The following is a 14539-nucleotide window of genomic DNA, read 5'->3' on the forward strand; positions in this document are numbered from 1 at the left end:
CATTTTATTTAAGGATTACACACATAAACATGATTGGGGACAGGCTGTTCTCTAGAGCGGGTATTCAAAGCTCCAGGTATTTCAATTTGTCCCTAAGCCTTAATTCTGGATCAGACTCCTGTTCAAATCCTGTAGTATTATATATGAGAGATGTGTGTGTGTGTGTGTGTGTGAGAGAGAGAGAGAGAGAGAGAGAGAGTGGCAGAGAAGTTAATTGTAGTCTCAGATCAGTTAAAGGAAGACTTGAAGAGTGTTTTCCTTTATCCTATGCTTGTGAAAGTTTTAAAATGACTCTTTGCAATGACTAATTGCAATCATCCTGCGTTAAAATTGCATGATTGATGCCTTGTTTGCATTATTTTTTGGTATGATAGAAAGTTTCTTTGCTACTGTATTATTCTTAGCCTGTATTTAGATGAATGGTACACTGAAAAATATTTTATTGGCTGTTATTGGCTGATTAGTAAGATCACTCAGTTGGTTATTAAAATGATTGTCGGTTTAAACAGTTATGAAGATGTACAGTGAAAGTTACTCAAATATCAAAATAGCTGGCAGGTTGTATGGTTATTACTGATCTATTTAGCAGTAAAATAGTCATTGGTTTACTTGCTTTCTGAACTGCATAAAGAGGATTGCTCAATTAATCAAAAAACTGTACGCAATTACCAGGATGTATCACAAAAAATGAGCTTGATTAACCACCAGCACTTACATGATTACTAATAGGTACGCGATTAATCATCACAATGCTTTTTTGATTACTCAAATTTCACAGGTTACTTGATTAACAATTCGAGAAGTTATCAGATTACTTGCCCACTAAACTACAATGTGAATTACTCAATTAATTTTTCATAACGCCGCTGTCGGGCAGAATCCTTGCATCTCCAAAACCATTATTTTTCAGGAAATTAAAAAAACTGCATATTTTTTGAGTTGTTAAACATCGCATTGTTAAAGTCGGTATTATACCGTATATTGCTATCCTATACTGTTGTGAACCAACATTAACACAGCATTTCCTCAAAATCGTGTTTTATGTGAGATACGAGGTTTATGACTTGGGAGCAGGGAGATACGAGATTATGCTTTCATTGATAAAAATGCCACCGCTGCCAGCAGTGTTCAGTTTGCGGTCGCTTTGAGCCTTTTGACAAGAGTCAAGGCTTTACGAGCTAATCAAAGCTGATTGGTTACATGGATCTTCCTAAACTCTATTTAACCTAACTATTAGAGGACTTTACTTGACGAGGATTTGTTGTGACTCTCAATCTTGAGGAGATGTATGCGGCGGAGTGAAGAAGAGGTGGATTTACGAGACTTCTCAGACAGTTGAAGTGTCCAATGGAGTTAAGAGTTTGCTCTTAAGCTATTTTCAACACTTCAGATTGGTTAATAATTTCTAAAAATAAACGTGTGGACTGACCAATAGCATTGATTTGTGAAAACATATAAAATTGACTCCATTTGGACAGTAACAATAAATTGAAAATATTCTTCAAGGTTTTATTATTATTATTTTTTTTATTTGGAGGCAACAGGAAAGAGAGAAACGTAGACGTAGCACTGATTAGTTTAATACATTTTTTGTATACTGACACAGTCATGTAAATAAATAAATAACAATTTTTTGCACATTTTTAATGCAGCATATTTGACCAAGATGTCAGCAAGCTGAATACGTACTGTAGATAGCACAGTGAATGTTTATATGATGAATGGGATACTGCTTTTTATTTAAAACAGCTATTTCCTATCCATTTTGCTTAAGATTTCCAATAAATGGGCAAGAATGAACTGATAAATGAACCATCCTCCATGATTCCTCACTTGAATGTGACAAATTTCTAATTATAGCTTGAAAAGTAGGAAATTTCCAATAGCACATGAAGGCAGCGTTATTGCTATATATTACAAAGTATAAATGTAGTTTTGATAGTACTTATGTGCATCTAATTGTCTGAAACCTAAAATAAACATCATGCGGTTGAAAACCACAATAGTTATGATATATAAGGTGCATACATTTTTCTTTGAACTCAATTACAACTTGTAAACTGGGAATTTTCTGGGAGCTCTGACTTACCACCTGACCGCTGCAGATTAATTTAGGTGCTTATAGTGTTACCATAGAAACGCAAAAGTCGAGGATGTGGACAGCTTCGAGTAGAACGTGGTCTAGAAATTACATTAATTACTACATGCATTTGACAGCATATGACAAGCGCTGAGCGTGTCTGGCTCTGGCCCAGCACCAGCCAAAGCATGACAGTAGATTTGAATTTAGCGGCTAATCACATGATGCACTCATTGCTAGGTCAATTGCTTGCAAATTGTAGCCTGTTTCTGATTCCAAATTACTATAGTTAGTAACAAAATCCTTTACATTTCACATTTTAGGTAATCTTATTAGATTACTTTTGACTCATTTTAACATTGATTTAAAATATAAATGCCCTGTACCTTATTTATTCAAATCTACAAAGGGATGGATAATTTCACTGTAATTAACAACATGTAGAAGTGTTATAAAGTTACTTATTCTTATTAGCATGTTTAAAGTGGACTATCGAAATAATGTTACCAAATCAATTAATTCTAAACCATTTATTGCATTTATTGCAATTGCATTTATTTTGTAAATAATATGTAATATCACCTTTTTAAAATGTAATATAAATATTTTTTTATTTTAAATATAATAGAAATTAATAGTATTTATACTGTAATAACAATATAGTAGTATTTATATTTATAATTAATTACAATTAATTTATATTAATAAATTACAAGTACTTAATTTTTGGAATAAAGATTTGTGTATTCAGTTACTATACTGCACTGGATGCACTGAAGCTTCTACGCATCAGGGACCAACCTAAAGGTTAACGATCAAGACGGTAGATTAGCAACATAAACAACGCATATTACTTTCATAGCAGACTGCATGGTGTGCATTTTATCATCTAAGGACGATCAGATTACCCAATTAGCAGCTCTACTCTGAACAAAGATCTGTGGTTTGCCATAAGATGAGCATCATGTCTGATGCTCTTGGATTCTCAGAGGGTCCTTTTGATTTCTGCTGTAATGAAACAGGGATTTGTGAGTGTTTGCTAACAATAGAGCGGGAGAGTGGAGTATGAGAAGTGGCGCTGGGAGGGATTTCTGAACTGTAGAAGCTCTTCTCACCCATCACTGACGCCTAGACACCCCGCCTAATGCGATTTCATTCCCCAAATGCACACTATTTAATTTCAGGGATGATATTTACCAATGAAATGCTAATCTTCTGTTTGCTTGGGCGAATTTGAATGGGAGACTTAGAAACATTACAATAAAACTATTACTTATTGTTTAGTGGGTGATATTATATTGTGCGGGAGTAAAATATGTCTCAGTCCTCTGTTTTCAGATACTGCTTAGACTTTAGTTTTTGTAGTTGAAACTGCTCAGGTTTAGAGAAGGTTAGATAGTCTGTTCTTACAGAGGCATATTTTTGGCCCGTGTTGGTTCATCTCAGGCTTTGTGTTTTAAATCATGCTAGAACACACAGTGATGGAAGACTGCGGGCCAAAACAAGATGTAGAGGCGGATAGAGGTACGCTTGTCTGCCCTGTTTGACAGAAAAGAGAAGCGTATCAGGCTGAATCGTGGGCAGGCCTTGGGTGATTATAGCGTCCAGATTGAGCTGCTCAAGCAGAACTCTATTTCTTATCTGGCGGTGAAGCTTAAAGGACTGTAGCACATACAAACTATCTTGTTATTGGGTTATGAGGTGCGGTACCGCAATATTTCTGATCTAATCCAAAACACACTGAGCTGCCCGTCTTTCTATAGCTTACATAGGTAGCTGTCTTCTAAGGCTGCATCCTAACCAAAAATGGGACTGCTTCTAGCATACAAACCACAACTTGTGACCTCAGGACCTTAGTTTCAAAGCTAATTTAAAAGGTGTACAATAAATAAACCTTTGTTTTTAATCAAACTTATAGGATATGTGCAAGCGTTGCGCCATGCTTACATTATTTAAACCCCGCCTCCAGCAGAGCGAGGGTATAAAAATGTTCGGAAACAGTATAGCGTCGCTCAGCCTTTTCAAACGTCTTTTGGCCCTCAAATGAAGAACAAAAAAGATGTTTGGTTGAAGTATATCGGGGCCTGTTTGTGAAAACTGAATGGAAATCCTGTCATTAATTACTCACCCTCATGTCATTCCAAACCCGTAAGACTTTCGCTTATCTTCGGAATCGAAAAGCTATCTGACCCTTCATAGACAGCAGCACAACTGAAATGATCCAGGTCCAGAAACGTAGAAAATACATCGGTAAAACAGTCCATGTGACATCAGTGGCTCAACTTAGATAAGAAAGAATATATTTTTTGCAAAGCTACAAGAATATTTTTTATGCGCAAAGAAAACAAAAATAACATAATTTACTAAACCATTCTTTTGCCCAGAATTATGTCTTCCACCATTTTTAGAGAGTAACGCATACGCACGCTTTCTGAAGATTAACAAAGGTCTTAGGAATTTGGAACAACAGAATTTTCATTTTGGGGTGAACTATCCCTTTAATTTCAGAATTACTTCCGTAGTCTTTGAAATATGGTTAAAGTATATTATCAAATATACTGACATAAATATATCTTAACGTCATTTTTATTAAAACATGTATGACGTGTTAAAGAATTATTGTAATCACACATTTGTAATGATGAAAAACACAATAACTGGTGAAAATATTCTGTTATTGATTAGAATTGTTATCGATACTTTAGCACTGAATGAAATTCTGTCCTCTCAAGCTCACTGCAGTGCACACTGGGATTGTCTGTGAAGAACAGAATGTGATTTCTGTATGTAGTGAGCTTATAATGTCTTACAATGCTGCTGAAGTGATAAAACAGTGCTTTTGAGGTCCTCCATGCACATACTCTCTTTGGCTCTGCACTGCTTTGGGTGATTTAGGATAATGCCTTTATGGAAAGTAGCTGTCAGAATGAATACTTTTCCTTCTTATGCGGCACAGCCAGAGAGATTTGAAACTATCTAGTGGTTATTGTTGATTTGATCGCACAGATACTATTTAAACTAAACTGAGCTGGACAATGACGTCTCTGAATTCAATAATGAAATGACTTTAACTGAAAATTGAGAGTTTAATCTTTCCTTTATACATTACTGAGACTCTGTTCTCCTGTTTCAGACTGTTAAGTGCTTTGACACAACCTGTATTATTTTTATTCATTTATTTTTAGAAGCACATGTTTATCCTACAACCTAAAGCTAATTAAAAATATGCAGCACTGAATGTGGATTTGATGCTTTACAGTTATGCGGAGTGAGATTTGTAAGTTTTAAAAGTTTTACTGTGGGCAGGTCCGCGTTGAGAAATATTATAGTTTAGACACATTCTTCAGGTGCAATTTTACATTGTTTTTCCATCCCTCACTTTCCCCGTTTCTCTGTTTCTTTGAGTGCCATTTTGTCTTGTTAATTAAAATAGCAGTGTCTCCGTAACAGATGGCACTAGTTTGCGAAAACAGTTAGTAAACAACTTCAGTGAATCATTAGTGAATCAGTGAATGTGCAGATGACCTCAGTGTCCTTCAAACACCTAAGCACTACAATTTTATTCAACCGAAATTAAATACATCACAAAATATCGTCTGCATGTGCACAGGCATCAGTAGGATATTCACAGTGCCCCAACAATATTCCAATTCCAAATTGGATTTTTACTAAGTCAATGATAAAACAGAGAAGCCCCCAAAAATGATTGAGACACCCAAGCCATATTGAGAAACGAAAATGTCAATTTGTATTCCTGGCAGCCACATATCAACGTGCAAAAACCATTTAGAACACATTTATTTCTGCTGTCCTTCAAACAATGTAACTTGTTTCAAAGCAGCTTCACAGGAATAAACAAAGCGACAGCGTTACTATTGTAATATCCATTCATTATGGAAAGACTTCAATTTCAGCAGACAGCAGCTTTATAGAAGACAATAGTGTCATTATTCAGCTGCGTTTAGTTCATAATTGATTCAACTTTGTTCAGAGACACTATCAGTATTGCAAAGTCTGGCAGTTATGAAAAAACTCAATTCAACTACATACTATAAAACACGGTAATCTGAAGTTTCTGCCTGATTTAACCCATAAAAAATGTGTTTTATAGGTTGGTTCAGTGATGTAAATAATATTTCAGACTTGAATAAAACCATTCCATTTAGATGTCACCATTTTTGGTTGCCACTTTTTCAGTGTATAAAGCAGCTCTGCTGTTAGTGTCAATATTCAGCTCTATTAGTTAAATGTTCATGCAATTCCATTCAATAATAATGTCAATGATTTAAAGTTCATCAGTGAAATGAATTTAGTCGAGCTGAAAGCAGCTCTACAGAGGACAACAGGGTGATTATGTAGCTCAGTTTAGTTCAATGTTGTTTTAATTCAGCAGCAGCATTGTGTGTGTGGTGGATTTTTGACCACTCACATTTTCACAAGTACTTTTTTTAAAATCAGGTCATATTCCAAAATGTAACAGCTGAGCCTGTTGTCATAGAAAACGAAGGGCAAAGCATTCATCTGACTTAATCAACCTTTTGCTAAGATTCACATTTCTGTGCACAGTATGATTTTTTTAGTAAAATTTTTTTTGCCATTTTATCCAATGTTGTCTTTAAATAAATTATTAAATGATACAGTTACGTTGATAAAACACCAAAATAAAAATAATTCAGTGAAAATTCACACACAGACTAGGATCGATCAGCGGCAGGGCTTTTCAAAGGGTCTATCATGATTACAATCTGCTCAATAAACGCATGTTTACTGTTGCGAAGGGGAGGAGAGAGCTGTTGATGTAATGTTCCTGTTAGAAACACATCCTCGCATGAGTCAGATGCACAGCTTGAGGATTCGGGGAGGGCTACGGGTGCATTCCGTTTGATTAGACGCGTCCCTGTTGGCTGGTTACCGGCCCACACCACGCATCGCCTTTACCGGAGTCCAAGGACAATAGGAAGCCTTACAGAGCCGTGGGGAAAATATGATGTAGAATTGCCGCATTGGATCCTTCAGCTTTGTTGACAGGTCTTGTGGAGTTGTGTTAGGCTGTTGTGATTGCCGCCCACTGAAGGCCTGCGAGTGTTTGTGAGAATTCGGCAGGTGGAGAGTAGAGTCTCTGCATATAATATCTGCAGCTCCAGACTGTTGTCCGTGCTCTGTTGCTTACAGCTCCATCTGCTCAGAGCAGTGATTGCAGCAGACTTACACAAGCAAAGTCAGCATGAAAGGAAAATTCGCACTGTTTCCTTAATGCATGTTACTGAGCTTATTGTGAACAATTCATCTGTGCATATGTAGGCCTCGTTTTGTACATTTTAGCTAAAATGTCATAACACGATCTTCAGGTGAATTTACAGTCTTTAGTTTGCACTTCTCTAATCATTTAGTCCGACTTATTAAACCTGACTTATACAGATCTGCATCCATCCAATCAACAACGATAGATATAACCATCTGTACTCATCGCCAACTTTCAGGAGTGACAATCACATTTAAAGGAACACTCCACTTTTTTGGGAATAGGCTCATTTTCCAACTCCCCCAGAGTTAATAAGTTGAGGTTTTTACCGTTTTTGAAGCCATTTAGCCAATCTCTGGATCGTGGATAGCACTTTTAGCATGGATCATTGAATCCGATTAGACCAGTGACATCGCTTACACACACTAGTTGTTAAATACATCATTAACAACTGTTGTTCAGCTTGGTTCTGTACACAATGCATAGCATTTTTGTAAATGCTACTGATTATTTTAGGAGTCAATTCAGTTGTTGAATGCAAACTTAATCAGCTGAAGCATGTGCATAAATCCCCACTTTTCTTTTTTTTTTATCTGATGATACAAACCGGAAACAAAACATGACGAAAATATGATTTCCTTGCATCTGTTTTGTGTTAAATTCTTTGTCAGCTGAGTGAGCTGAGTTTGTTGCTTGTCATTAATATAGGCTTCCATGTTAATTCATTATTATTATTATTAAATAAAAAAAAAACAATTCTTATTTTAATTAAAATAGCCTACAATGAGTAACACTTTTAATGCGTGTGTGTTGGACATAATTATGTATTTTAGACTAAGCAGAATCATGACTATTTTTTGCTTCTTTTCCCAATCCTGAATGATGTTCTGTGTATTCACTTCACTTCACTTTCACATTTTTTCTGTGAACGCATATGAATTAAATGACTCAGGAGGTGAACTAATCAGTTCTTTTTCCTGTACACACGACTCAGCAGTACAGAATAGTCTTTCATTAGGTGACGTGCATATGCTATGTACACAATATAGAACTAATTAGTTTGTCTCCCATGATGCAATATCAGATCATTTCAGTGTGGTCTCAGACTTAGCTTTCTGTGCAAACATTTAACTCTTGTCTTTCTTTCTCTGTGTACAGTGAAGAACACATGCGCTCCCTCAGAGTTTGCGTGTGCGAATGGTCAGTGTGTTCCTGGACGTTGGCGGTGTGACGGAGAACCCGAGTGTCCAGACGGGTCGGATGAAGCTGATGCCACCTGCAGTAAGTCGCATATCATAAATCTATTGATGTATCTACATGATCTATTAAAGGAAGTGGTTCGCAGCCTTTTGGATTTTAAGGCACCCCTTTATCCAAGACATAATATGTAGGCCTTCATGTGTACAACCTGAATTCTAGAAATGTTTTTTAAATTAAAAAAGGGAAACTAAAAGACGTTCGAATCACAAGAGCCAACATTTTATTCACAATAGAACACAGATAACATAACAAATTTGATATGTTATGCACAAAATGAGCTTGTTTCAAATTTGATGCCTGCTACAGTTCTCAAAATACCTGGGACGGAGGAATGCTTACCATGGCATAGCATCTCCTTCTTTTCATAACAGTTTGAAGACGTCTGGGCATCAATGTTATGGGTTTCTGGAGTTAGAGTTCGTGTTTGAATTTGTTCCCATTCTTGCCTGAAATAGGTTTTCAGCTGTTGAAGAGTTGGTGGTAGTCTTTAATGTGCCAAATGTTATCTATAGGTCAAAGATCTGGACTGGAGAAAGACCAATTTAGCACCACTCTTCTACTATTAAGCCATGCTGTTGTAATAGCTGCAGTTTGTGGTTCTGCACTGTCTAGCTAAAATAGACGTCTGGAGGGGAGCATATGTTGCTCTAAAACCTTTATACACCTTTCAGCATTCATAGTGCCTTCGAAAACATGCAAGCTGCCCTTACCGTATACACTTATGCATCCGCATGCTATCAGATTTGCTGGCTTTTAAACTAGACGCTGATAACACGCTGGAAGGTCTCTGGAAAGTCTGGAAGGAGGACGCAGCATCTGTGATTTCCAACAAGATTGTGAAATTTGGATCTGACGATAGAACACTTTCAAACAGTCCATTTTAAATGAGCCTTGGCCCACAGGACATGACGGCACTTCTAGATCATGTTCACATATGGCTTTCTTTTTGCATGATAAAGCTTTAGTTAGCATCTGCAGATGGCATGGAGGATTGTGTTTACTGACAGTGGTTTTTGGAAGTATTTCTGGGCCCATTTAGTAATGTCAAATGTGGAATTATGCTGATGAGTGATGCAGTGGTGTTTGACGGCTGAAGAACAGTGGTCTTTAGGCTCGTCCCTTAAGCACAGAGATTTCTCCAGTTTCTCTGAATCTTTTGATGAAGTTATCCACTGTAGATGATGAAATTTGCAAAGCCTTAGCAATCTGACTTTGAGGAATGTCTTTGAGGAAAGTACTCCACAATCTTTTTACACATTCTTTTACAGATTGAAGAGACTCTGCCTCTTTAAAACATCTCTTTTAAAGCGAATCATGTAACAGACTTGATATCAATTAACTTAATTAGTTGCTAGATGTTCTCCAGCCTGAATCTTTTCAAAATGTATAGCTTTTTCAGGCCTTTGTTGCCCCCGTGCCAACTTTTTTGAGACCTCTAGCAGACATCAAGTTTAAAATGAGCTTGTTTAGTGGATACAATTGTACAATTTCTCAGTTTAAACATTTGTTATGGTCTCTTCTATTGTGAATAAAATAATGCCTTGTATGATTTGAAAGTCATTTTTAATTTGATTAAACATTTAGGTTGTAAGCTGTTATGTAACTCTTGAGCTTTTGTTGGAGTCTCTCTGGAAGTTTGCTTAGGCCCTCTGGTTAAGAAATACTAATTTAAAGAATCTGTAATACTCTAAAAAAGGAAATCATTCTGTCTTGACCCTCAGTTTGTAAAAACAAGCAAAATCATGTTTACAATATTGCATTAATGAAAGTCAGTGGGGCCACGTTTACCCTACAGCAATAGTCCCAGCGTTAAAAGAATCCTGTAGACAACTTTCAACAGCTCCAATGACATACTTTTGAATAAAATATTTAATATAAGTGCTGTAATATAAATACAAGCTTCACGTTTCAGTTGTCTTACCCTCTGGAATGCCTTATTCATTATGAATCATCCATAATGCATTACTGTCAAATGTGGGACAAATCCATTTTTTTCCTTTGGTAATGCAAGGGACTGAACTTGTATTGAACCCAGAAGATTCCTTTAGGCTACTAATATTAAACTCACCACTCTAAAGCGCACCTGAAGTGGAGTCCGTTACTGATTGGCTTCCCATTGTGTTTGTTGTGCAGCAACTTGATTGTGTTTGTCTGATATTTGGTCTGATTTACGTAGTAAGTGCTGTTTCCTCTCTTAAAGAAAATCAAATGTGATCTTGTAGTTTTCATGTAGGTAGCGTCATGTAAACTCTATGACTCTGCAACAGTATCCAAGGATGAAAATCAGAGTGTGAATTTAGAAGTAACATTGTATCCGTTCTTTTCAATGGTTTTTGTGCCCTTGGAACAAGTTATAGGAGTGTTATTTCATTCAGAGGAAGTTATTTCGAAGCTCATTATGGCAGCTCATCCAGTATTTAATTACATTTTCACCTTCTGCCATTGCATGTGCACTTTTCTCATGAATGATTCAGTCGCCATCCCCAACCAGTTCAGAAAATGTCTGTTCAGTGGGAAAACATGAGTGATATTAAAAAAAGAGCTGTATACGGTAGTATCCACAGCTGACTTGTGCCCTAACACAAAACTTCATTACTGTGCTAACTGATGAAACAGAATGAGTATACCGTCCTTTGATATGTTTGTCCAAACTTTCTTACAGTATGTAAATATGTAAGAAAGATTTTTTACATTTCTGGGCTGTCTTTTTCCAAAACCATAGTAGCTCCATTGGTTTCAGTGGGTCTGCGATGTACTTGAGCTTACGATGCTTTTGGGAAATGCAGGCCTTGTCCTTACAGCATACCAAAGCATAAGTTTGTTTTAAATATAGTATTTCAAACTCTAAATCTGATTAGATGAGATCAAAACCATTGTAAACGTACACCTGTGACCACACATCAGCTGAATCATATATTAATATGCCAAGTTGCTGCATGGCTTAGCGGCCATAAACAGTCTAATGAATTAATGAACCGATTAGAGGAACTAGATTCTTCACGCTGAACATCTGTGACAAAAAATCTAATTTAAACCTGGAAAAGGTTTTAGCATTAAAAGTATAACAAAAAAATATTGAATTATATTCTACAGTATTTCTGTGGTTAATAGAACATATAAATATATATATATATATATATATATATATATATATATATATATATATATATATATATATATATAACAGAACAGTTTGTTACATTTATTTAATAATACATTTAATATTAGTTTTAATAATAATAGTAATAGTTTATTACATAATTATAATAACAGTAATACAATCTCAAAAATAATTGTTGTTGTTGTTCCTGATGATTATAATATTAATCATTTTTTATTGGATGTGTTGTTAATAATAATAATGCAAATAATATTAACATGTATGTATAAACAATGTAATTTTTTAGACAAGTAATATAGCAAAAAAAAATTATAATAATAATAGCAATTGACTATTGTTACACAATCCTAAATAAAAAATGATTATTATTATAAGCAATTATTTTGTATATAATTGTTGTTGTTGTTGTTATTACAATATTATAATAATAACAATTTATTGGTGTTTTGATGGCTTTTGTCAATTTTATTTGGGTGCTGTTAGTACATCAGTAGTACATCAATCAAGGCTGCGTCTTACTTTTATTTTACATCATGCTTTGAATTATGCTTTTTCTTATAGCTCTATTGCTTTCTGCAGCCTGTATAGTACTTCAGTGTTTCTGGATGTTCAGCTGGGTCCATCAGTTCAGCCAACAACCTTATTTCAGACATGTTTAGTCTGTCCAGGAGTCCTCTTATGGCTGTTTTGACAAGTGAAAAAATAGAGACTGATAACATTGATTTAATGTGGGCAATATGTGTATTTTCTCAAAGTCACAATAAAACCATGGCCGTGTTTCCATGACTACGGATACGCCGGCATCTGTAGGTGAGGAGCACAGCTGTCCAACATAAAACGTCATCTCAGACTGACTGCAGCTCAAACATGAGTCCTCCCTGCGGTATTTCTGCTTTTTCCGCTCCATGTATGCATTACCTTCAGCAGAAAGAAGCCATCATGCCGCTTCATGTTCATTTTGTGGATGCCAGTAGAGTACACAGAAATAATACGGCTAATGCCGTAGCTAATGCATGTGCGCATTATTGTGTTTGTTTCTTTCATCACGTAGGCTGTTTTAAGAAAGTAGTTTGCATGCTAATAGGATTGTGCAATCTACAAGAAGCATCTTCAACAGAAATGTCAAACAAAAGAGTCTCCTGATGCATTTAGATGGAATAAATACTCAAGGGCCATTTCAACGGCAGTTCTTCTAATGAATTCACACAGCAAGACCAAGACTTTCTGGAAAGCCATTAGCTGATGGACGCGATATAAGAAACAATTAGCGATGCTGTTTATTCGGAAGTCTGTTCGTTTGCATAAATGCTTATTTATTATGCATTAGACTGTTATTACGTATCTCATGCATGAGTGAAGGATGTTTGTGTGATGTTATGTTTTAGTCAAAGCAGGTAAAATGATCATTTACTTGACACTTGAGGACATGACTTACAATTGAAAAACAGAAACGGTTTGTCTATTTTATGGTTATCTAGTCAACTGTATTATGATGTGACCACGAGAAATTAGTTCGTGTGAATGTCATGTTAACTCATGGGAACGTCATATTATGTTGATCTTTTTGTCACGGTAACGACATCTTTGGGTCGTGGCTTCAAAAAGCATATTGCGTAATATCACATTCCCACAAATGAATATGTCGTGGCCACGACAAAACTAAATGAACCGAACCTGGCACCTACCAGGCACCGTATCATACTGATGATAAATATTAAGAAAAGATTTGGATTATTGACATCAAAATGAATAATCGCATTAATAACAGTTCAAACAAAATAACATTTTTTGTTTACGTAATATATATCAGTGTATATATTCATTATGTATATATAAAGGCACACACGTGGAACACTATTAATATATATATATATATATATATATATATATATATATATATATATATATATATATATATATATATATATATAATTGTCACTAAGCCAGCAGAGGGGAGCCCTGACCTCAAACTATTAATTGTCCCAGATTACATTCAAAATAAACTGCAGGTTTTTTTCGTTTGTATTGTAGTTATATCGTTAGTGATTATTGTCTCTGGTTTTGACCCTGTCTGTATTGTAATATATGTCTGGATTATTGTCTTTTGACCCTGTCTGTGTACTGTGTATATTTATTATGTATAGATATACACACACACATACAGCATATATTTAAAAAATATTTAGATTTAGATTTTCAAAATAAAAGTCTATTTATATCTGTGTAAATATCTTTTGATTTAGATTTTTTTAATCTATTTATATCTGTTTCTAAATAATTCTGGGTTTAAATAATTCTGGGTTTAAACGAAGTGAACAAAGCACCGAGTTCTTCTTACCGACACGATCTGCATCTTCATTAAAAATAAAGTTCATCCACTCATTCCCAACGCCGGGATCAGAGGGATTTTCCACAGCTTGACACGCCGCAGAGCATCTTGTTGTTTCTGTATCATTTTGTTTTTATAGCACATCAAGCTCGAATACGTCACAAGATCAAGGAAATTTTGATTTCTCAGTTCGTGACCCCTTTAAATCTTGGCTCAAGGACCTGTTTTCTCGATGGAAGCTTTAGATTTAGCGAGCTCGTTGTTGCCCGAATCAGTATTTCGCTATTGTCCTATTATGTACTACGCATAAAAGAATAATGCCATGCTCTAGTCAACTAAAATGAGTTAAATATTGATTATTACACCTCACAACAACCGAACGGTTGGATACTCTAGACATATTTTCTCCAAAAACAGTATGACCACGCCGAGCCTGTGAAGCAAACACAGCAGTAGCCTCATTCATGTTTAATTTATCTAGCTGCCATAAACAATGAAGCATGTACT

At 35.6% G+C, this 14539-nt stretch overlaps 1 protein-coding gene across 4 annotated transcripts in view; it reads left to right on the forward strand.

Moving 5' to 3' along the window:
* The window catches only part of LOC122326519 (low-density lipoprotein receptor-related protein 8-like), a 72565-nt gene that overhangs the window by 15268 nt on the left and 42758 nt on the right, over positions 1 to 14539 (forward strand). For all 4 annotated transcript variants that reach the window (XM_043221458.1, XM_043221475.1, XM_043221484.1 and 1 more), the window contains exon 3: positions 8481 to 8603. In XM_043221458.1, the coding sequence (XP_043077393.1) occupies positions 8481 to 8603 (123 nt within the window). The remainder of the gene's footprint in view (positions 1 to 8480; positions 8604 to 14539) is intronic.

The sequence above is a fragment of the Puntigrus tetrazona genome, chromosome 2 (assembly GCF_018831695.1).
Source record: "Puntigrus tetrazona isolate hp1 chromosome 2, ASM1883169v1, whole genome shotgun sequence".
Classification (NCBI taxonomy): domain Eukaryota; kingdom Metazoa; phylum Chordata; class Actinopteri; order Cypriniformes; family Cyprinidae; genus Puntigrus; species Puntigrus tetrazona.